The 26,244-nt window shown below is 37.7% G+C and overlaps 1 protein-coding gene across 1 annotated transcript in view; it reads right to left on the bottom strand.

Moving 5' to 3' along the window:
* Positions 1-26,244, bottom strand: part of LAMA1 (laminin subunit alpha 1) — a 198,243-nt gene that overhangs the window by 115,223 nt on the left and 56,776 nt on the right. The window contains 11 exon segments of the mRNA XM_020975006.2: positions 449-660; positions 2,868-2,969; positions 4,324-4,497; positions 5,908-6,048; positions 7,106-7,266; positions 7,895-8,000; positions 10,337-10,515; positions 10,904-11,021; positions 12,339-12,428; positions 13,907-14,086; positions 15,257-15,499. Coding sequence (XP_020830665.1) covers positions 449-660; positions 2,868-2,969; positions 4,324-4,497; positions 5,908-6,048; positions 7,106-7,266; positions 7,895-8,000; positions 10,337-10,515; positions 10,904-11,021; positions 12,339-12,428; positions 13,907-14,086; positions 15,257-15,499 — 1,706 coding nt within the window.

Here is a 26,244-nt window from a genome sequence, read left to right on the forward strand (position 1 = left end):
TCTTTTAGATTTGGCCAGGCTTTATAGGAAATTGTGCTCTCTCAAAATTCCAGCTGGGTGGCTAAGAGAAAATATAGCAAGGGCAAAACTACAAGATTAGTGACCCAGTATGAATTTTGGCATAGGCAATTGTTAATGTTCTTATTTCCTAAACAGTTATATTCAAGGTCTTCTATGTTATATCAAACCTATTTATATCTTAAAGTATTTTCTAATGATTATTCTTTAATTCTCTCCTTGGGAATAATTTCCATTTCTGATAGAAATTGTCTACACTGGTATCGTTCTGACTACTAGGGCAGTCCTGGTACCATTGTGCCTATGTCAGAATTATGGAGAAAAATTTTTCATGAACTTTTAAGATACATGACCACTAGCGAAGGCATATTTATTAATTTATAAGCAAAGCACACAAATTGGAAGGCTTTACTTCTTTCTCAATACGTACCTATAAAGTGCCTTTTCTGCAGTATTATAATTGGTCCTGATCAAAAGATGAGTCACATTAGCTAAGACAGTCATCAGCTGGTCCCGATCTATTTCTCTTTTGGTATTATAATCTCTGAAGTTTTCAGGCAAAAGCTTCACTACATGAAAATACTCTTCATAAGGTTGTAAGGACAAGCCCTCAGCCCTCGTGCTTAAAGTGAGTCCATTTCCCTGCAACATACAAATAAGAAAAAGAATGTATTTGGTATTTAAAAATAGGATCAAATTTTATACTAAAAAATAAAGTTAAATTTAGGTTCAATCTGAAGTAACGATGCCTATGACCCTTGGCCCAAAAACTTTTAGAAAATAGTAATCCTTGTCTGTCTTTATCAGGCACTTGTTACATGCCAAGAACTGCGCTAAACTTTGTTGCGGGGAGTACAAAGTCAGACATGCTTTAGACAGACCACGTAACATGGTCCCTACCCTCAAGGATTGGACTGAGGATGCAAACAAACAAATACAAGCCCATAACGACCTTTAAAAATCTGAGGAAAAATATGGCCTGTATGCAAGCAAGTACAATAAAAAGTAGAATGTGATAGGGGCAAAAGGGAGATAAGTCCTATCCTGAATCAGTAGTGGTAATTAGAGACAAAGAGATGGCTATGAAAGAGATTGTGGAGGTAAAATCAATAGGAATTAGCTAGTGATTGGATGTGAGCAGTAAGGAACAGGACAGGATACAAATTGATTCTAAAGTTTAGGGTCTAGGGGACACGATACATCCATTAATTAAGCACCTACTATTAGGGAAGCACAGTGCTAATGGGCAGGGAAAATACAAGGAAAAATAAATGTAGCATCTAAACTTGGGAGCTTTCAGTCTAGTAAGAGAGATTTTAGAGATGGCGAGATTGATATCTAGAGAAACTTGATAGATCTCTCTCTTTCTCTCTATCTATCTAAAATCATTTACTAGGCTGAAAGCTCCCAAGGTCAGGTCCTTTGTTTATTTTTCCTTGTGTTTATGCATACATACATGCATAATATATGTATACATATACATACACAAACATATATGTACATGTACATATTTTACTACTGTTTATCTTACTAGATTGACTATATATTCAATCTCTGTGTGTGTGTATATATATAGCTTGCTAGCTAAAATATATATATTTGATCCGCACAAATATATATCTTACTCGATTGAATATGCATATATTCTATGTGTTTATATGTATATGTTTTATGTAGACATAACATAATACTCTGTTGTTTGGTTGTGTCCAATTCTGTGGCCCCATTTGGGGTTTTCTTCACAAAGAAACTAGAGTGGCTTGCCATTTCCTTCTCCAACTCATTTTAAATATGAGGAAACTGAGGCAGAGTTGAGCAACTTACTTAGGGTCACACAGCTACTAGGTGTCTGAGACCAGATTTGAACTAAAGAGATGAGTCTTCCTGACTCCAGGCCTGGCACTCTATCCACTGTGCCACCAAGCAGCTAGATAAAAAGGAGCACCACAATTTCTAGGAAGAGGAGATCACTGTGGACTTGGGAAAAGTAAGGAGGGTTTTGGGAATAGGTTCATGGTGAAGGTGACATTCCAACTGGGTCTTAAAGAGCGAGTATGATAAAGTAATAGCAGCTCACATTTATATAGTGCTTTAAGGTTTACAAACCACTGTACATACATTATTTCCTTTGATACAACAATCTTTTGAGTAGGTGTTTGCTATTATTGTTATTTGCATTTTATAGATGAGGAAAATGAGTCTGAGAGAGTTTAAGCGGCTTGCCTTGCTTCACTCAGCTGGTGATTATTAGAAGCAGGATTTGAAACCAGATCTTCCTAACTACAAGTGCAGCTACTATACCATGCTTGCTTCATGATTGCAATAGGTGGGGATGAGCAGAAAAGGATTGTAGACGTAAGCATGACCAAGGCCGCAGGAGTGAAGTACTGTTTTTTTTTTTCATGGAACTATGAGTGAATGGTCCGCCTGCTTTGACTGGAGCAGATTACATGAAGGGAAGTGGTGTGAGGGATGTAAAAAGGAATAATTAATGGCTGCCAAAGATATACAATTATTTCCTTTAAGTAGAGATAATATACACAGGAAAAAGAGAAAAACAAGGACTCACAATCACCAAAAGACTGATAGGACCCTCCCCCTTTCTAGTAACAAGAAAGTACCCCATATCCCTCTTTGATCAGGACTTAATTCTGAGGAATAAATTCCCTGGTCTAAAGGACAAAGAAAATATCCCCAGAGTGACCTCATGACCCACAAGAGTTAATAGAGGGAAAGCCCTCCATAGTGACTACTTGCCTCTCCCTACCTTGTAGAGCGCAATTGGGCCATTTTTGATCTGAAAAACATCTCCCACAAAATTCCCAAAAAGGAAATCTGAAAAAGGTTACCTTAATAATAACATCTGCATGAGACATCAAGTCACTGTCCACAGTCTCCATTGGAATATCATAAGACACAGTATATTTTAGGTTTCCACCAAAGGCAGTCAACTGAAACAGCAATATTCAAAATATAATGAAAAATCTATTCATTCACTCGTTTATTTTTTGTAAATTCAGTAATAGTGATAGTAATCCTTGCCACAATGATACTTTGAAAACCCAAGCTGAAAACTAATCAGAAAGCCTGTACTATTCAAATTACAACTCTACACATTAGGAACCACAATGAACACAATAATAATGACTCATGTTTCCATAATGCTATGAGGTGTCCAGAATATGTCTCAAGCATAATCTCATTCTACTTTCACAATTCTGTGAGAGGTAAATAATATGTGTATGATTATACTTATTTTACTGATGGGGAAACTGAGGCTCCCCAGAGGAATTAAGTGACTTATCCTGGTCACAAAGCTAGAGAGACAGTGATAGCAGAATAGAGAGAGAGAGAGAGAGAGGTGGCCTCAAAGCCAAGAAGACATGGGTTCAAGCCTTACCTCTGCTACATGCTGGCTAGGCAAGTCACTGAACCTATCTGTGCTCTAGGTAACATTTAATACCATCAGTTGTAGAGAAGTTGCTTGCCTGAATTGGTAGCAAGGGCTTGCTCATCTGTGAGTTCCTTATACCAACGGAATCACAGATACAGTCCCTATTCTATCACATGGCTAGATGTGTTAGAGACAGGATTTGAACTCATATTTCTTCAGACCCCAAGACCAGGACCTTTTCTATGTATCATACTGACTGTCATATAAGTATACATCAAATTATTAGATATAGTAGCACTGACAGATTTTTACCTGTGATACACTGCTTAAATATGTAAACTCAGAAATATTAAATTAAATTTACATCTCACAGAGTGAATTCCACAGATACTTCAACTAACAACATTAATAAACCCTTAACTCAAGCCCTAAAAAAATTCAATATTTTGACCCTCTTTCTCAATTCTTACTAAAAATTGTGTGTAAAGTAATAAAGGCAATCTTGAAGAGTCCTTTTACCTTTCAAACCCTGTGCAGAGTGTTCCCTCCCTGCCCCCCCCCAAAAAACTAAACCACATTGCCTCTGGGTAACCAGGAAAATTACATATAAAAGCCTATATTTTAGTAACAATGAAAAACGCGGAGTAGAATAAATAGATTCTATACAGCAAACCTAAGGTAAAACTGTGAGAGATTTTCAGTGAGCAAAATAAAAATATTCCATTTTCTTTCTTCATGTACTGGCATAGCTTTGTTCAGATACTAGTCATTATGCTAATAGACACCATACATATGAATGGGAGGAAACAAAGCACTGTTTAAAGTTGTGGCTAGTATTTAATTCCAAACATGCAAAATTATACCTGCAAAAAGAAGAGGTTCTTTTAGCTTCTTTCCATCTACAAACTTACTTTATTTCCAAGATATGCTGTAGGAGCTGACCAGTAATACTTGGATTTTAGCATTTGCATGGCCACACTGTTGTTGATAGTTATTTGATGAGGTCCATCCACCTGGTTTTGCTGAGACTGGATATTACTTGAACTGGACAAGTCAGTGACCTGCCACCCAGACATATCAGTCACCTTAAAACAAAAAGATCATAGATTGTTAGAATTGGAAATGACCTTAGATGTTTTCTTAGTTCCTAAATTGAAAGTTTGAAGTGATCTTAGTCAACATCTGGTCCGGGGGCGGAACCTTTGACTGTCAAAGGGCTGTACTTGAAGACCTAGAGGGCCGCATGTGGCCTCGAGGCCACAGGTTCCCCACCCCCGACAATCCATCTTCCTCATTTCAGAGATGAGAAGAGTGAGACTCAAGGAGGTTTAGTAACTTGCCCAAGTTTCTAAACTACTAAGTGACTGAATTAGCGTTAGAACCCAGATGTTGCCTTTCCCAACTCAATACCCTTCACCTCTTAGGCAGTTGGCAAATCTAGTAGGCCCAAATTATCTCTAAGTAAAGCAAAAGCCAATTGCAAATAAAAACAAACAAACAAAAACCTGTGCAACCCATAGTAATGTATTTTAGAGTTAAAAAGAGATCAGGAAAAATTAAGAGAATTCAGTTAGAAACTTGAATAAAATGCTGCTTTTTTCCCTTCTAGTCCACCTTCCCATAGCTAACACAACAAAAAGCCAACGTTCTCAACACATGTGTTACTGAACTTAAATAAATCCTTTAACCAAAAACCACTCCAAGTGTGTGATTATAGGAAGTTTTCTTTGCTCTCTGATGCTACTGAGAGACAGGTCCCTCTCCTTTTCCCTTGGTGCTTCAGTAAAGGCCCTCCATAACTTAGCAGACGAGCCTTAAGAGCAGTGATGTCCTATGTGCTCCAGGCAGGTGATGAACCTCTCTGAGTTAGCTAGGCTGGATCCATTTCATCTACCATACTCAGGAGGGAGGAAAAGGAAAACCCTTTCATGATACCCCTCTTCCCTTGTGCTCCTCAACTCCCATCTCTATTTCTCATCACCTCTCTACAATAGTGCTCAAAAGAAAAATGTGGGAAGAGGATGAGAAAAAGAAAGAGAAAGGAAAATCTTCACACACCCTCTCTTCACAAATCCCAGTCAGCCCTAGAACTGTCCCTTTTTGGAGCTCTACTGCAGAAGGAGAATATGAATAGGAGTAAAGATGGAGGATCAAGCCTGCTTTTACTCTTCACTAGATGAGAAACCCATACTTCTATCTTCATCCTTCCCAAACCCTCCATTTCACTCCTTGCCCCAGATTCTGTGCGACACAATTCTTTGAAGCTGCTACCATCGTCTTTTATTTACCATACGCAACCCTGCCCAAGTACACAGGAACTAACAATGGTGATGAAAATTCTCTAGGCAGGAGGGGAGTAACATTCTTCAGCATCAATCCCCTAGCATGGTTGATCACTGCACTGATGAGAGTTCTTAACTATTTCAAAGCCTACCTCCTATTCTATTTAATGTAGTTACTTTGGTAACCCTTGGGACATAGTCATAGGATCATACCTGAGTGACAGGCCAGGAAAGGCTATCACAGACGTCAGAAACACCAAAGCAGAAACATTCCGTGCAACCCTCAGGGTTCCTTTCCTTCAGATTATAAAATCCTGGTTTACAACGATCACATTCTTCCCCTTCAACATTTTCCTGCAAGACAGCATAAAAGTCTTCTTTAGCAAAAACAGGTAAGATGGGCAGATAAGTTGGTGCTTCGGTAGACGCCCTCCATAGCTTAGTAAATGATCTTTAAGACTTGTGATGAAAAAAAAATCAAAAAAAAAAGACTTGTGATGTCCTACATGCTCTAGGCAGGAGCAACTTGGTGATGAAACTCTCTGAGTTAGCTAGGCTGGATCCAAGGGCAATACGTATCCAGTCCATCCTCAAGGTCATACTCTAGGCCTTTCCTATTTAGCAGTGCCTGTCAGAATTTGTGTTTCACTGGCATAGCCATTATTAACCCAGGGACTCTTGACAGCTCTTTTGTGCCTTTCTTTGTATCTCTAGTAATAAGTACTTGGAACATAATAATTACTTAATAAATGCTAGTTGACTATATATCTTAAATATACATAATCATTTGCATGCTGTCTCCTCCACTAGAATGTGAACTACTCGAAGGCAGGAACCATGTTTCATCTTTCTTTGTATCTCCAATGCTTAGCAGGGACCGTCTCCAGTTGTCCTGATCTAGATTTTGCCGGTGAACCCAGATGGCTCTGGAGGAGAAAGTGAGGCTAGTAACTTTGCACAGCCCTCCGTCCCTTAAATGTAGTTCAGTTGCAAGTCATGGCATCACCTTCCTGGTGTCACAGTCCTCTTCAAGAACGAAGGACAAACCACAAGTGCTTAGCGCAGTGCCTGGCACACAGTGTCTACTTAGTACACATGGGCTGGCTGCGTGGTTCCAGAAAGACTGGCCACAAGATGCTTAAAAACTAGAGTTTCTACAGGTAAGTTGACTGATTTCTCATCAGACTGTATTGAGGTCCATAGATTCATAATCTAGAACTTACTAAAACAATTTTGTCTAGCACGTTTATGTGCCAATTGTATATAACATAATGTCACACTTCATACAGGAGGCTTCTGCTCTACCTTCAGTAATTCATTCAATTACTTACACCAGAAAAAAGAATCTTCTTTTCCCAGGGAACCCAAATGAAAAATCTGTGCTTATTTCTTACCTCAGGTCTGCTCTTACCTTACAAAGACAAGGCTCACTGCATGGGTCATCATTTATACTACCCGCCAGACTGCAATTGCAGCGAAAGCAATTTGGGAAACCCTTGTAGCCAAACTGGCAACGATCACATTTTTCTCCTGTGTAACCCTCTTTACATTGGCACTGACCTGGCCAGTTCCCTTCAAAGATAAAAATGGCAATGCTCAATAGAAGCATCAAGTGGTTAAAGAAAAAAAAAAACAAAATGGAATGGTAAAACACAGGGAGAAAACCACCTCCAACACAGCAAATTGTTTGATTGATAGGATTCTCTACGGCCACACCTTTCTGCGTGAGTTAGCACAAAATCCTGATTTTTATTTCAAATGTCCATGAGAAGACAGAGAAATTAATTGGTCACAGGAGACTGTTGACTGTCTCTTCATCCAAATACTGCCTCATTATACACACTTACTTAAGTAACTGGGCCTGCATGTGGTGGTTCAGTTTCTCCTTGCTTGAAGAATGGGAATGATGAGTATTTGTCATTTTAATAGGAATGCTTGGGGGCTTTGTTAAGATAATGTTTTCCAAGCATTTTGACCTTCTTGGATAATATTAAATGAACATGTTATGAATCTTATGTTCCTATATAGTTTTATGGCATTTTCCTTCCCCTTAAAAATGCTTTCTGTACGTCAACATAGGTATGTCATAAAACCATCACATTGATAACTTGCATAGTATACAAACATTTGGGGGGAAAATCAGATCTAAATAAGCAAAAGAAAAAAAAAGGATGAACACATACAAAACCCAAACACTTACCATTCAACCGGTCAGACTGTAGATCGTCCTTAACACACACTGAACTGAGTGAACCAAAAGGATCACAATTACACGGAAGACATGGATTGTTCTCATAAGGAGAAACCTGAAACAAGGACAAATGTTAGCTTTGATACTCCCAGATGAGTCACTGAAATGAATAACAGTAGAATTGATAATAAACATCACGAAAGCCATACTCAGTCCTGATTCTAGCATTTACTGAATGACCATAAAAAGACTTTCAGAGCCTCATTTTTCTGATTTGCAAATTGGCAGTAATTATAAGCTAGTAAATGTGTGAGGCAGAATTTAGTTTAGATCTTCTTGACTCTGAGTCTAACACTCTTCATTGTACCACCTAACTGCCTCATAATAATCATATGATAATATGATTATAACAACAATAATTACAGCATGATACTATGATTATCAGAATAATCATAATATTTTATGACAATAGTATGATAGCCCATATTCATATTGTCTCATGATCCTCTGAATTCCACACTTTTAATGTCACACTGTGGCTAGAGGTGAGTGACCTTGGGTTTTGGAAGGCCAAGCTGGTGGGATGCAATCTCTTACCAATCCTACATCAACTGAAGAAGCTTGGCCATACGCCCAGTGACAGACTATCTGTCACTGAGAACTGGACTAATTAAGTTTAAAAGGCTCATTATCAGAGTTACCACAAGGTGATTCATTTTTCAGGGATAACATCACCTGAAGACTGCCTATTAAATCATGAGGGATTAAAGATCTGCACCGGTGGTACAGAATAGTGAAACTAAAGAAATTAGGGCTCCTTAAAGTACAGTTTTCCTAGCACCTTCTGTCACAAACCCCGCCAAGAGCTAGGCTGTCTGAGTATTCCTATCTTCTTTTTCCAAATGAAGAAACTCAGGCTTAAAAAGTACTAGGTTATTGGAAAGACCTATATGGTCTGATGCTGAGTGAATTGAGCAGAACCAGGAGAACATTGTACACAGTAACAGCCACATTGTGCAATGACTAAATTTGATAGACTTAACTTTTCTCAGCAGTACAAGGATCTAAGACATCTCCAAAAGTCTCATGATGGAAAATGCTATCCATATCCAAAGAAAGAACTATGGAGTTTGAATGCATATTAAAGCATACTTATTTGTTCTTTTTTTTTTTTGCTTTTGTTTTGTTTTGTTTCTTCTTTCTTGTGGTTCTTCCTATTAGTTCTAATTTTTCTTTATAACATGACTAATGTAAAAATACATTTAATAGGAATGTATATGTAGAGCCTATATCAGAATGCACACCATCTTGAGGAGGGAGGTTGGGAGGGAGGGGGAGAAAATTTAAAACTCAAAAGCTTATGGAAGTGAATGTTGAAAACTAAAAATAATTAATAATTTTTAAAAAAAATTTAAAAAGTACCAGGTTGCTTGTCTCTGACTGAGCAGTTAAGAGTTAGAGATAGAACCTAAACCCTGACTTTATGAGACCAAATCCTTTTCCCTTCCAGAGAAAAGTTATAGTAACAATAATTTTTTAAAAAATCTTTTTCTGCCCATTACGAGGAGGCAATTACTGAAGACAGAGTATATTCAATAGCAAGGGAGATGTATAAGCTCCTTTTTGAGAGTGACAGCAATGAAGTTCACTAGCGACATATGACCCCTTTACATTGCTACTGGTCTTCTCTTTCTTCAGCCCCAGTGAGCTCCATTCTGCTCCTAATCACAGATCCGAAGCTAAAAGGAACTTAGGTAACCATCTAACCAATGCCCTCATTGTACAAATGAGTCTAGGAAGGTTAATTGATTTGCTCAAAGTCACATAAGTAATAAGCTTAATCAGGATTTGAACCAAGGTCCATTATCTCTATTATAGTATTCTTTCAGTAATATTACCTGCTTCTCTGTGGCATTCATTAAGAATACAGAGCTATAGGAAGCATGGTAAGGAAACTTAGGTTTCTCAACTTAAAAGCTTGGTGCTACTTGATATTACCAGTTGAATCTGTTCTTTCATACTTATTAAAAAAGAGTTAGCCAGAATAATTCGGGTGTTCTCCATATGTTATTGTTCAGTTGTTTTAGTCATGTCTGACTTTTCATGACTCCATTTGGGGTTTTCTTGGCAAAGATAGTGTAGTGGTTTGCCATTTCCTTCTCTAGCTCATTTTACTGAATGAAACTGAGGAAACTGAGGCAAACAAGATTAAGCAATTTGCCCAGGGTCACAGTTCACATATATGAATTTTCCCTTCAGATCCTGAATGTCTAGATTATCTATTTCAGTCCTCAATGAAAAGTTTGAAACACAGCTAAAGTGAAAAAAGTAGATTGCAGTTTCATATGCAATCATCTTCCCCCCCCATTCTACTATGTTATATAAATGCTTGTAGTGTTTCTTAAGTTCAGAATAAAATTTTAAAAATAAAGTGAAATATCATAGTCTTACTTTATGTGGTCTGTAGTATCCATCAATGCACGTTTCACAGTTGATTCCTGCTGTATTTTGTAGACAATTAACACAGACTCCTCCACCTTTGAAATGTCCAGCAATATTCATACTTTTCTTCTGATTGGCAACACTCTGATCATAGTAACAGTCTTTGGTTTTATTATGACAGTTGCACTCTAGAAAGAGGATGGCGCAATTAAAAAAAACAACTTTTCTGTCTTGCATTTAAAATGCCTCCTCTCCCCCTCCTCAATTAACTGCAATTACTTATAGTTATTTAATTTCTAGACTGAAAAATATCTTAACATCTGGAGTTTCTCAGTTGACCAAAGTTTAAAAATATAATTTGATTATCAAATTGTGTCATATTTAAGTTTCAAGGTTATAAATGTATCATTTGAGCCTTGGTAATTCTAAAGACAACTTTAAATTCTAGGAACTATTTGTATTATAAGATAAATAGAAGTTCTAAAACCACTAGGTAGAAACTAATTAAGTAATCAAAAACTTAAAACAGATTTACAAATGAGGCAAGCACCTTCACTTTTCTGTTTACTTATTTACCTTCACATGTGTTCCCAGAAGAAATGGTTCCAGGTCGCCAAGGTTGCTGATGAAAACCAGGGCAGCATTCATTGCAGCTCTCTCCACATGTGTTATGTTCACACTGACATTGCAGTTTCTAAATAAGTGAAAAATCAATTTTTAATATAAAAATAAAGAATTGTATGTTATTCTTTTCTCAGGGAAGAATGAGATCAATAATAATAATAATAATAATAATAATAATAATAATAATAATAGCAACTATAATTTGTATAGTATTTTAAGTTTTTGCCAAGTGTTGAAAATTGTTTTCCAGAAATATGGAACAAATTCACAACCATTCCAATTTGTCTTATGATATTAAAATCACTAAGTTATATAAAATCATTTGACCTAGTGACCCCACTAGAGAAAACAGCAAAGATGGAGAGAAAAGTCATGTATACCAAAATATTAATGTTGCATATTAATCTACAATAGTAATATAATATATAATTATAATACATGAATGTATCAATATTTATATATTGTCATATATTATATGATTATTATATATTATATATTAATAGTGGCAAAAAATAAGAAAAGTGGATGCCCATTAATTGATGAATGGCTAGATGAAGAGTGGTCTTATTTAGCATTATGAATTAGCATAATTAGCATTAGCATAATAAAGTATTGTGCCATAGGAAATGAGGAACAAGGAATCCAGAAAAATGAATTAAGAATTGCATGAACCAATATAGAGTAAAGAAAGTAGAACCAGGAAAATAACACATACCATGACTACAGGACTGTAAATGTGAACACCACCACCATCATGGCATAGTGGATAGAACGGTGAAAAAAATGGATTTGAATCTCTCTTCAGACACTTACTATCTATATGACCCTGGGCAAATTATTGAATCTCTCAGACACTGTTTCTTCATTTATGAAATGAGGATAATAATAGCATCTTATCAGCAGAGTTGATGTAAAAATCATATGAGACAATACAAGTAACAGAGTACATATATATTAATTCTCTCAATACGGATATAGATGATAGAGATATAATTACTAATCATTTACACAAGATCAACTTTGAGTCCAGGAAAACAGATGATGAAATACACTTTCCTCCTCTCAAAAGAGAAGTTGAGGCTATGGGGGTAAAATGTTTTATATGCCGCAGATAAGGTCACAAGTTGGGTCAGTTTTCTTAACTGCTTTTCTATGTTACAAGGAAGTGTTCATCCTGGAAATGGAGGGGAATGGCATGTCAGGAAATGACTGGCTAAAACATCAAAAGAGCAATAAAACTTAAAAAAATAAACTAATAGAACTCAATGCACCTCTCGTTCTTAAGTTAAATGGGGTCACCTTTTTATATTAACAGGAATAGTTCTTTACAGAGAAAAAATGAGTATTTCTCTGTTGTCTCATTCAAATGTTAGCTATTCCATCTTACCTTTGTAGTTTCATCCCATGGGCAGCTACTAGCATGACCATAGCATATACACATTCCTCCAATTGAAATGTCTTTTATGGAATAGTAATACTAAGGAAAAATAAAGTTAGAAAACATATCACCATTCCATCTTTTTTCATCCAAAAAATGAAGAAAATCTTAAAGCTTCTTTCATTAAAATCATAAGGTGCTTGACAATTCTTATTTGTACTAATTTAAAGATAGTTTTTGAATAATGATATTCATTATTTTATAAATTGTGCCCCTCCAAAAACTGCTATTGATACTGATTTAAATTAAGTAAAAGTCACCAATCTACATTGTTCATCAGAAAATAAAACAGTATAAACAAAATGACCCAGTTTGGTGAGATTCTTATTCTATGAATAATTATGTGTAATGAATCTTCATCTAATTCACCATATAGTAGATCCCATTTGTGCCTGATTAATAGAGTGCATGATACTGATAAGACTAAGATAATGGGATTAAATCCTTTCTTATGATGACATTCATTTAAAACTAATGATTCAGTAGCAGCATCTTGTACTCAAAAGGTGCTGCTTTATTACAGGATTCACTTAGAACTGGATGTCCCACAGACATCTTAAACTCAATATGTCAGAAACGGAACTCATCTCTCCCCTAAATCCTCTCCTGTTCCTAACTTCTTTATTTCTGGCCTGAGTACCAACCACGTCCTCCCAGACACCTAGACTTTAAACCTAAGGGTCATTCTCTCTCACCTCTCACATCCATTCAGTTATCTAGTACTGTCATTTTTACCTTGTTAACATCTCTACCACAAGCCCCATTCTCTCCTCTCACACTGCCACCTCTCTGGTACAGGACCTCATCCCCTCAAGCCTGGACTGTTATAAGAGCCTGCTGGTGGATCGGCCAGCCTCAAATCTCTTCCCACTCAGTTCATCCTCTATTCAGCTGCCAGAGTAATCTTCCTAAGCACGGGTTTGATCATATCACCCCCTTATTCAGTAAATTCCAGTGGCACCCTGTTGTGTCCAGGATCAAATATAAAATCCTCCATTTGACTTTTAAGGCTCTCCACAACGTGTTCCCTAACCCTTTCCAGCCTTCTTACATCTCACTTCCTTCGCTGCAGTTGGTGATACGGTGACATTGGCCTTCCTCACACACTCCTCTCCATTTTCTCACTAAGCATTTTCATGGGCTCTGTCCCATGCCTGGAACTCCTTCCCTCCTCATCTTTGCCTCCCAGTTTCCCTGGCTTCCTTCATGTCTCAGCTAAAGTCCTACCCTCTGCAAGAAGCATTTTCCAGCCCTGCTGAATTTTATTGCCTTCCCTTTGGGCTTGATTGTAACAGCTGTTTGCACTTTGATTGGACTGTAAGCTCCTTGAGGGCAGGGACTATCTTTTGCCTTTCTGTATATCCTCAGCACTTAACACAGTGCCTGGGCACATGGGAGGTCCATAATAGATGCTAGTACTGACTGAAATAAATTTGAAATAGGAAAATCAAATTTAAAAAGTAAACTCATACTAAAAAAAGGCACTTCACGGAACAAAAAAAGTCTTTAGTACTTACTCTTCTTGTGACTATGGGGTCAAGATCTTTAGGATCACGATGGCTGAGAGTCATAAGGTCAGCATTAAGGGTTCTAATCCTTTGCAAGCGGAGACGAATATATCGTGCTGAAGTAAATTCCAACAACTTGGGTGAGAGATCATCAGCGCTAGGTCTGCCATTAATCAGTGATGTGTGAATCTAAAGAGAGAGACGTACCATTCCTTACATAATGTATTTACCTAGGAACCCTAGATACCCTGTCACAAAGACTAGGTAAGACATTTCAAGATGACCTCTAGAAAGAGCTAGTCCCCTACTTTATGCATACAAAAATCCATTACATCATAAGTTTCTTAATTTCAACATCATATCTTTTCAAATTCATTGATGTATAAGAAACCAACTATTTAATCCACTAGACAAAATTGGTTTTAGAGTAGTGTTACTACCTCAACTACCAGGACCACCCCAGTTTATACCTCTAAAGAGGAATAGAAATAGAAAACGACATTTGGAGAGAAAACAATCAAGCACATGGAAGGAAAGCCAATGTGTCTTTAATACATTGCAGTTATTCATTCCAGCTTGGCAAAGCATTGTTAATGACTCCCAGGCCCTCCACCCCATATGCTTTCTTAACATATCTCTGTCTTCTCTTCTATGAGACACAAGAGAAACCACAGGGTTTTTGCTGATTTCTATCATGTTACGGCTCTTCTAAAATAAATTAGTAAATGCCATGAATAGATGGGAAGGGGGAGGACAGAGAAAACAATTGCCTTTAAGCCTATATAATGCTGTACTCTTTTAATTAGGCTCATTCTTGAAATAGTGCCAGGGCTTGTTATGGAATTCCAGCTGTGATATGCACTTCAGACAGTTTTCTATAGCTTAACTCACCAGACCAGGTGCTTCTAAAGAATAAATTGTTTTTAATTAAAACCTGACTTTAGCAAAGAGTGTGCACACTGGGTCCTTCCAGTGCCAAAACGCCACGTACTTCAGAAGCTATCTTACATCTCTGAACATGCAATGACACAGAGATAACTTTTTGCGCACGCGTGTGTGTGTAATTAGGATTTATCTTTCTTCTTTTTTAAATATTTCAGTAAGTCACCTGTGGAAGTAATTTATGAGTGGCAGTCCTAAGGGAAAGCACTGTACCAATGGAACCATGGCATGGTGATAACCAAGCTACCATTCTAAAGAGTAGTATCAAAAAGTCTGAAATCAATTTTTTTCTTTTTTAAATCAATAATCCAGGAAACATAATAATTGGATCTATTTTGAGTATTTAAAAATGTTAGCTTTTAGGATGGCTGTTTCTAAGATTTTATTTGTATATCTCTGAGAAAATATGTAACATACCTCTCCGTGTTCCAGCGGGACCAATCTGGAATAATAGGAGGTGCAGATAACTTCATCATCTCGCTTATAAGTAGGAGGCCCTAATCTTGGAGTGACATTATACCGAGTCAGACATTCCGTGTCACTAATGGCATAGTACTGCCAGGGTGTGAACTCTGTGCCATCCAGGGAGCGTTCCAAAATCCAATTTCCAGGTCTAGGAGCATTAGCAGCTTTGATGATAATATATGCCACTTGAAAAACCTAAAAGAAAGAGATTGGAAAAATGAGAATCAGAAACTAGTAGAGGTGGTTCAAAAATGAATGATCTTCATGAGAAAATGGTTACATACTAATATAAAAGTTCCATCATTCTTTGAACCAGAACTTTGGTGAAAATTGGTACGAAATCTGATTTAAATTTTTTTTTCTTAGCAGCATTAATTTTATTAGAGAATTCTAAAATTCCCCCAATGACATCTATGGTATTGATTCCCATGGCAAATAAGAAGGCTTCCTTTTATTTGTTTTATTTTCCTATATTTCTAGTTTTTTAATAGTAGTGTTAAGTAACAACTAATATTAAACTTAATGTTCAGATTGTGATGAGGGGGCAAAATCACTCCTAAATGTGAGGCTGACAAAAGAATTAAGAGTAGAGATGATCTCAGAGCTACATCAAAATAAGGATAAAAAAGTAAAGAGTGAAGTAAAGAAGCAAAAATGAGCTTTGTGTGCCCATACATAAAAGACATAAATTCTGGCTAGAACAAAGATTTTTGTTTATTATCCAGAAATAAAAGTATTAATCCTGGACAGCAGGATGAGTCATTTCTGAGTAGCATATGGTGATACAATAATCATAGTTACTGTTGACTAAGTTTCTGGTTGATGATATAAATTTTTCAGCCTTATATATAGATTTCTCTTGGTGCTAAAAGCTACATAGATCACATTTTACACCAATGTTACATTTAGTCCAATTGATGTGGTTTAGCTTTTAAATTTGGAAAATAGTGGGGAGTATTAAATTATGAAAGGACAAAGATGCCAATTAATGATCCTGAGAAAATGCACAAGAAATACAACATAAATTTAACCGTAGCAGAAGGTAGATGGGTTAGGGATCGGGTCATTCATTCATCCAGTATAAAGTTACATGCAAAACAACATGCTGAGAAGATGATAGGAGAAGCCAAACTCATGGCTCCTTGTAATCCAGAAGCTTATAATTTAGTTGGAAAGAAATGTATACAGAGTGTGTGTGTGTGTGTGTGTGTGTGTGTGTGTGTGTGTGTGTGTGTAACACATACATACATATATACACATACAACAATAATAAAGATGATGATAATAGCTAGCATTTATATAATGCTTTAAGGTTTGCAAAGTACTTTATAGATATTGCCTCACAACCACTCTGAGAGATTAAGTGCTATTATCACCCCCATCTTATGAATGAGGAAACTGGGGCAAGGAGAACTGAACTCATATTTCCTCAGGCTCAGTACCTTATCCAATGCTTCACCCAGCTCCCAAATAATAATGATGATGATGATAATAATAGCTAGCATTTTTATAGCATCTCTATGCATATATATGCATACATTATATATGTTATATACAATATGTAAAACTTTGAATATTTAAATGCTAGTCTTTAGGTTGTTTCTAACATTTTAGTTTACAGATATCTGAGGAAATATCTATTGTATCTCTATATTTGGAATTATTCTAGAATAATAAGAGGTACAGAATATTTCACTATTTTTTTATAAGTAGCATAAATACAAGTATGTATGCATGTTTATGACATTCATGTGAGATGTGTCACATGTGTATATGACATCTGGGCAGCAAGGTGGCACGGTGGATAGAGTGCCAGACCTGGAATCAGGAAGACTCATCTTTCTGAGTTCAAATTTGGTCTCAGACACTTACTAGCGGTGTGACTGTGGGCAAGTCACTTAACAGAGTCACTTAACTCTCTTTGCCTCAGTTTCTTCATCTGTAAAATGAGCTGGAGAAGGAAATGGCAAACTATAGCAGTAGCTTTGCCAAGAAAACCCAAAATGGGGTCATGAAGAGTTGCACACAACTGAAAAATACATATCACATATATGTTGTGTATGTATCACAAACATAACATTGGTAAGTATAGGATTTCAGAAGTGCTCCTAGTACTTTCACTGAAGTCCCACTCTGATGCCTCATCCTAGTATGGAAGTAGCAGCCCTGGGTTCTCAGGGGCTATAGACCATCAGCGTATAAGCTCTGGCAGTTCCTATTAAGATAGGCTTCAAGTTATGGGCTTGGGGATGGACTGTATTTGCACTGTCAAAGGACCAGCAGCCTAGGTGCAGAGAGGCTCATCACCACTTTGGTCAAAGGATAATGACTTTTTTTTTTTTGGACACAGATGCTATTAAAGATCCTCTACTAAGACACAGAGGGGCATCAATGGAGAGCATATCCACACTAATGACATTGTAGATCTTTGAAGCATTAAAATATTGAAGGTGTTCAGATGACAAGAGATTATTAGGTCCTAGAAAGGCTGGAATAGGTCTCTTAGGGTAGGTGGGATTTAACCTAGGCCTTGAAGAATGAGTGATGTATACATGCTTAAAGGGAAAGGAAAAGGCTGATTCAGGCTAGGTTGGGAATATGCATGAACAGCATGAGAACAAAAGGCTTTAAAGTCAAGAACGAACGTGGCAGGTTCCTACTAGGGACTACTGGCTGATTATGTTGGATGGGAAGGTTCTGCCAGATTTCAAGGGCCTCGAATGCCTGGCTGAAGTATTCAAGCACCCTTGCCTCCACACCTCTTACTGTCACTGTTGTTTGTTTTTCCTTGGTGTCCAACTCTTCATGACCCCATTTGGAGTTTTCTTGGCAGACGTATGAAAGTGCTTTGCCATTTCCTTCTCTAGCTCATTTTACAGATGAGGAAACTGAGGCAAAAAGGATTAAATGACTTGCCCACAGTCACACAGCTAATAAGTATCTGAGGGTAGACTTGAACTCAGGTCTTCCTGACTACAGACCTGGGGTTCTATCCATTGTGCCACCTGGATGCCGTAAGATTACTTTCCATCTTCTAAACACATAGTTGTTAACATGTAGTTTCTTCCATTAGAATGTGAGCTCCTTGAGGACAGGGGCTGTTTTTGCATTTCTTTGTAACCCCAGCACTTAACACAGTACTTGGCACATAGCAATCACTTAATACATGCTTTTTCACTGACTGAGAAAGAGGGTCTAGACTAGATCAAGTATATGCCAGGGAAATTCATTCTAGAGATGAGTTTTGAAAGTATTACAGGGCTGCTTCATAAGATATCTAAAAAACGGGAAAATAACAAAAGGATGGAAAAAAAGTATGGATGATATTAAAAGCTCCCAGAAGCAATTAAGAGAACATAGATAATTTTATATTAAAATCTGACAACAACCTACATATGTATTGGGGTATTATCAATGAAAATATGGAAGAAGAGTAGGCAGATTGCCACAAACATTTCTAACACAAATAATGTCATTTCTCTCTTCTGTTTCACCTTCTACATTCTAGGAAAGGTTCAAGAGATTGATTTATTCATTCTTTCATGTAACTTTGACCTGAACCTTCATAATAATGTAGAAATTCCCTCGATTGATGCAAATCTTCATTCACTAATGACTTAAGAGTCTTAGAGAGAATTTCCTGGGACAGTGAAGTTAAGTGCCTTGTCTTGGATCACAGAGGCAATACATTTAAGAGAAAAAACATGTACCCAGGTTTTCCTATCTCCTAGACTGGCCTTCTATATGCTATTCCACACTGTCTCTAAGGGATGTCATAGAAGAAATGTAAGGGATATCAAAGGGATATGATCAGAAAAGGAGATGGAACAGTTATTTCACAACATGCCTGAATACTCCAGGGGTACCCACAAAATACACCAAGTCCTAAAGGAAGGCCTCCAGCATAATGTGTGTATCAGCTATGAGGGATCTATAGAAGAACATGGAAAGAATCACACAGCATGAGAAAAGGCTCAATGGGCTGCAATTTGCCCAGACTGAGGCAATCCCTCCATTGATTAGATCACAGATTCTTTGAAGTATGGCAGCAACAAGGCAGTATTTTATAGAATGACTTATAGTAAGGCATGACTAGAAATCATTGCAATTGTCCAGATGTGGTGGTGATGAAAAGCTGATTCAGGATGCAGAAAGAACTGAAGGGATGAACTTTTTTTTAATATAAATTTATTTATTTTTAGTTTTCAACATTTACTTCCACAAGATTTTGAACTCCAAATTTTCACCCCATCTTGCCCCTCCCCCCACCCCAAGATGGCATGCATTCTGAATACCCCTTTCCCTAGTCTGCCCTCCCTTCTATCTACCCCACCCCCTTCTCTTATCCCCTTCCCCTTCTATTTTCCTGTAGGGCAGGATAGATTTCTGTACCTCCTGTATTTCTTATTTCCCACTTGCATGTGGAAACACTTTTTTTTAAACATGTGTTTTTAAAACTTTGGGTTCCAAATTTTCTCCCTTCCTCCCACCCCACCCACCCTCATTGAAAAGGCAAGCAAGTCAATACAGGCCATACATGTGCAATTATGCAAAACACTTCCATAGTAGACATGTTGTGAAAAACTAACTCTATTTCCCTTGGTCCTATCCTGCCCCCCCCATTTATTCTGTTCTTTCTTTTGACCCTGTCCCTCCTCAGAAGTACTTCCTTCTGATTACCCCTTTCCCAATCTGCCCTTCTCTCTATCCTCCCCCTGCTTTCTTGAGGGATAAACATTTTGAAGAGTAAATAAAACCTAATGAGTGAATGAGTATTGCAGCAAAAGTGAGAAGATTCAGATTCATTTTTTGAGACTCAGTCATTTAAAAAAAGACTAGTGCTGCTGACAGATAAGGATAAGGAAGGGAAAATCTTGGGGGAAGATAGTACTGAATTCAGTTTGGCGTATGCCAGGGTTTGAGACCGACACTGTGATGGGACCTCCAAGTGGACATCTCTTGTATATAGAACACAGAACTACATACAGAGGGGCTAGGACTAAGAAGGAGGGAATTGTAGTAGAAGGAGTACAAAAATACATGGGTTTAAAATCCTGCTTTTAATACTTAATTAGCTATATGATTATGGCCAAGTCACTGAACTCTTATTTCTTTATTATAAAATTCGGAAAACAATACTTATAGTATTTACCCCATTTGAGTAAAGCTCAAAAGAGAGGATGATTACAAAGTGCTTTCACAAATCCTTTAAGTATTACAAACACATCCATCCTTAAGTACTACAAACATCATTATTTTTACTTTTGTAAGTCTACTGAATGAGACAACTAGGTGGGGCAGTAGACAGAGCGTGGAGTCAGGAAGACTTGAATTCAAATTCTGTTTCAGGTACTTTTTATGTGTGTGACCTTGGGCAAGTCACGTAACCTCTTTCTCAGTCTATAGATTCCTCAATATATCTACAGTGGGGAACAGACATATATTTATATCTATGGGAATATTTATAGATATCCCCACTAAAAGTGGAGATAGGGGCAGCTAGGTGGTGCAGTGGAAAGAGCACCAGCCCAGGAGTCAGGAGGACCTGAGTTCAAATGTGGCTTCAGACACATACCACTCATTAGCTGTGTGACTCTGGGCAGGTCACCTAACCTCAATTGTCTTGCCAAAAAAAAAAGAAAAAGAACAGTGGGGATAAAAATACCATCTACCTCCCAGGTTGTTCAAAGCTCTAGATAAAGGCTAGTTATTATTATCATTATCATCATCATTATTATTATCATTGATATTACAGAAGGATAAAAGATCCACACTGTAAAGGGGATTCTTTTCTAGTTATAACTTGAGTCAGATAGCCATTGGGTTGCCTGCAAAATGAGATTCTGTGATTTGGAGTATGAAGACTAGGTGAAGTGGGAGGGATTGAGAAAAAAAATATTTTGCTGTTGCTGAGTCATTTCAGTTGTGTCCAACTCTTCATGACCTCATTTCTTGGCAAAAGTACTAGAGTGGTTTGCCATTTCTTTCTCCAGCTCATTTTACAGATAAGGAAACAGGGGTAAGTGACTTGCCCAGGGTCACACAGCTGGTGTCCAAGGCAAGATTTGAACTCAAGAAGATGTCTTTTTGATTCCATGCCCAGCATTCTATCCACTGTACCACCTGGTGTGACAGGTGGAAATACTCATCACTATCCTAAGAGTGACGCATAATAAGTATAGTGACTACTGAAAGCAGGGAGCAAATTCAGTGGATTGTAGGTAAGGGAGAAATCCTGTCGATTCTGATGAATTGTTTCACTCTTGAAAGCAGCCCACTAGTTTTTAACACACAATGTCACTGCTAGAAATAGAATCTGATCTTTAAATCAAGCCCACTAGTCCTAGCATTTATTAAGCACTGACGAGGCTTCTAACTCGGTGTTAAGTGCTGAGGATACAAAGAAAGGCAAAAAAACAGTGCCTGACCTCAAGGAGCTCACAGTCTGATGGGGGGACAACATACAAGCAACTATATAGAGATAAGGTAAATTGAAAATGATCTCAGAGGGGAGGGACTAATACCAAGGAGAATCGAGAAAGGTTTCTTGCAGAAGGTAAGAGGTTAGCTGAGACTTGAAGGAAGCCAGGAGGCAGAGATGGGGAGGCATGGGGGACAGGTAGTCTTGGAGTCATGAGATGGAGTGTTGTATTCAAGGAAGAGCAAGGAGGTCAGTGACCCTTTATCACTTGAGTACATGGAGGTAAGAAAGGAGTAAGAAGCCTAGAAGGGCAGGAGGGGCCAGGTTTTATCTTCAAAACTTTTGAACTTGGAGGTAACAGGGTCACTGGAGTTTACTGAACATTAGGGGGCAGGGGTGTGATATGGTCCCTCTTGCACTTTCAGAAGATCAATCTGACACTTGAATGAATGGAGGAGAGATTGGAGATTAACTTTCTAAGATGAAGACTCCTAGGAAACTCTCAAGTCCCAGGTCAATATACTATTAATTTACCTCCAGGCACTGTGTCCAGGAAATGAAACAGATTGCCAGATGTTCTGAAAACTCGAGGTTGCAAACGACTTGGCTATATTACAGTACTCTCAGATTGTCCTTAGGATTGGAGGATTCATGGATCTCTGAGCTGAGGAAGATCTAAATACAATTCTGCCCTAAATACAATTCTCTGGTTGGAATTCCTTAAAAAAATAACGACAACAAAAGCAAAACCACTTGTGCCACCCTTTAAAAAGGGAGTATTTCAGGGGGAATTTCTGTTCACATGATTCACCTGGAAGAGATCCTAGTCTTTGCTTCCAGACTGCTTCATCACTCTCTTGACTTCTCCAATTCTGATCCAACTCACTGATCTCACATCAACTTCTCCTATCACCCAACCTTGACTCTCACCTGTAACCTTTCTGCCAAGGTGGCTGGTTCCAGTCTTTGTACCTGCCCTGCATCATCTTCTCCACTTCACCTGACTAAGCAGTGGGCCAGACATGATCTAGTGAATCAGCCAAAATTCTGATGTCTTTCTTAGACTTCCATTGCTGCTGCATACTCCTTACCTATGTCCACACCTCCATGCCATCTCGGACCTTTACCAATGTAGCAAAGTCCTAAAACCAACCATAGCCAAAGCTGACTGGACTCAGCACCACTCAGGCAGGAACAAGCTTCCTAATTCTTTGGTCTATAATGTTCCAGCTTTTTTTTGAAAGCCTAAAGCAAATTTTCTGATTAAAAGAGCTTATAAGCTAAAATGGTGAATTCATAACACGGCTAGGTCAGTACCTGGAATTATAAATGTCCTCACCTTTAGTCTTCCTGAACTCAACAAGACTGTATATTCTTTTTATGGAAATTATAGCAAAACCCCTAACTTTTTTGTAATTTATATTTGCTCTGCAATATGCAGCTTTGTGATTCCCTGAATTATTAAATTTTATGTTTTCTGTCAACTTCTTACCATTTCTTCACATTTCTCAGAAATGGTGGATATCCTTCTTTCTGATCTGGTACAAGGACCCAACAGTTTCCCAAACAAGCCATTAGTGAATGGTTAAGTAATGTAAGAAATATGGAGCCCTGGGATCAAGTTGGAAGGGACTTCAGAAGCTATAAAGTTCAATCTTCTTCTTTTACAGATGTGGAAACTGAAGCCCAGAGAAATTAAATGACTTCTACAGGTCATACAGGTAGTCATGTCAGAGGTAGGATTTGAACCCAGATCCTCTGACTCTAGAATCAGTCATTTTTCCACTCTTATCAAATACTATAGCAACCCTCCCTCTCCCAACAATGCTTAAGCCATTTATACTTAGATCTCTATGCTGATGCCCAAACTAATACTGAGGAAAGGACCTTTAGTGCCCAATTTATTCAGATAGTTGTCCATTTTATTTTCCCAAATGTATTTACTTGCTAACCTGCCATCCTTGGCCGAGAGTAAAAACATGCAAAGGAAAGATTTGTAAAACAAATGTCAAAGAGGAGGTCTTGGAGTGTACATATTGCATGTTGATGAAAGAAGGGAAAAATTATTTGCAAAATTATTGAGTTGGGGTTTATAGCTATGATTTCCTTTACTTTCAAACTTTACATTTAGGACTGAAATTCCTTTCAGTCAAGGAAAGAAGGAAGAGATAATTGTCACAAAAACCTCCTCACTGCTGCACTGTCTGCTCCCCAAGTTCAACAATAAAATAGACAAGTATTTAATCAATGGCTGCCCCTTTGCAGAGCAGCATGCCAGGTACTGGGAGAAAAATTCAATCATGGTTCCTTGCCCCCAGAGAGTTTATGGTTTTGTAGGATGATAAGTTGAATCATCGGAAAGTATATTATCCATTAATTCTTCAAAAGAAATTAATAAAAGCACATTAAAATTGTACCTGACAAAGGGCTGATTTCTGAGAGGAAAATATTTATTATTAACAAGGAGAAATCAGGGAAGTCTTCATGGAGATGGTATTTAAGTTGGGCAACAGATGACAGAGGGAAGGAGGGATGTTTCCGGCATAGGAAACAAAGAGATCAAAGGTCCAGAGTCAGGACAAGGCAGGGTGTGTTGAGAGGACAGAGAGTAGTCCAGTTTGCCTGGAGCATAGAGCACATGGCATGGAATAATAGCCGCAAGGCTGACATTGGAGATATCCATTGAATACAAATGCCCAAAGACTCCATTCACCTTCACACCTGGATGATACCAGAGGGAGTTCAGTAGCAATTATCAGAGTTAATCATTGAGCAAATTCTGTGCTCACAGCCCAGGGAGGAAAGTAAGTTAATGGAAAGTATAAAGTACCTACCCCATACTTCAGCCTATGACAAGCACCTTAGTTAACTTACTGCTGTAACTTCTTTAATCAATTTCTCCATTCTAGTTTTATGCAAAATGTTCCCTAATTAAAGAACTGAGGTATAGGGAAAAATACTAGGGAAACATTTTAAGCTAAGATTTCAGTGCCTTTATCTAGGATGACTCTACTTCCAGCTTTGAAGTTGGCTAACATTTTTATGGGCTCTTCACAAACCAAGGAATAAACACCCAGGATAAACACCCTGGGCCCCTTATGCAGACAAAGAATCTGACTGTTGAGAAGGCTATGCTGGTTATGAAAGACGAAAAGTCCATAAAGATCGATTTAGCATAAACTTTACTAAATAAATTTAATTTACATGGTATGAAATGTTTTGTGGAGAGCAAAGTATGACAAGCAATAACTTACTCTTCTTCTTAGATTCAATTTACACTTTCCTGTTATGTGCAGCATCTTCTCAGACGTGCTATTTTTCCAAAAAATTAAAATCATCCTATTTTTGTATAGGAAGAGAAGAATTAAGCAATAGTTTCTCTCATCTCTTGAAGATTTTTCTGAAACAGCCTTTTGAACTCAAGTAGCACAAAACATGAAAAATCCAAATCCAATCCACTTAATTTTTTTTAGAAAGTAGGAATAATAATAGCACCTGGCTCCCAGGGTTGTTGTGAAGAAATGAGACAATATTTGTAAAATCCTAACTATAATTGTTATTGTTGTTCATCCTTCATTTTCAAAGAGGACCAATGACACCACAGGGGTGATGTCTTGACTTAATCACACCTGTGATGTCTTCAGTGTAGGGATGAAAAAAGAGACTCCTGCCCCAGCAAGTTAACACCTGCCTACAACTGATAGTCTTAAAATGCTCCCTTGGGCCCTGAATAGTTAAGTATCTTGAACCCAGGTCTTCCTGATTCTGTTTTTTTGTTTGGCTAGGCAATGGGGTTAAGTGACTTGCCCAGGGTCACACAGCTAGTAAGTGTCAAGTGTCTGAGGCCAGATTTGAACTCAGGTCCTCCTGACTCCAAGGCCAGAGCGCTATCCACGGCACCACCTAGCTGCCCCAAGGTCTTCCTGATTCTGAGGCTCCTCTCTAATCCATTGTCCCATGCTGCTTGTCAAATTTTACTTAACATTTCCTAGATCAATGAATCAATGGGTATTCATTAATCATCCACTATATGCTAGGCAATGGGGATACAAATAAAGAGAATGAAACAATAGTCTCAGAGAATTTAAATTATCATAAGGACATCAGCATTTACAAACAATTTACAGTGTTTCAGATATTTTTTCAGGTAATAGAAAAAAAAGCCCTCTTTCTAACTCTGCCTTCTCCTCACAGAATTCATGATCCCTCTTCCCCTCTTTTCCATGGTTGACTAAACTGCTTCTTCACTTATTACACCGTAGGCTGAACAACAAACGAACTATTTTTGATTACACAGGGGTTTTTCATCAGTTTTAAAGTCACTACTTTTTGCTAGAAATACAGCTGATGTAGCTAATGTTAAATCTGCTTTCAAAGTGGAGGGCCACTCCCTCCCTTCAAGTTAGCCTGTGTTACATGACAACCACAGTGATGAACAAAAGTAAAGCAGAATATAGCCAACAGGAATTTTCAAATAGGCCTTGTTCTTTAACTGTAATAGATTAAACATTTATTTCAA

This window comes from Phascolarctos cinereus, unplaced genomic scaffold (assembly GCF_003287225.1).
Source record: "Phascolarctos cinereus isolate Bilbo 61053 unplaced genomic scaffold, phaCin_HiC Scaffold_4;HRSCAF=312, whole genome shotgun sequence".
Taxonomy (NCBI): domain Eukaryota; kingdom Metazoa; phylum Chordata; class Mammalia; order Diprotodontia; family Phascolarctidae; genus Phascolarctos; species Phascolarctos cinereus.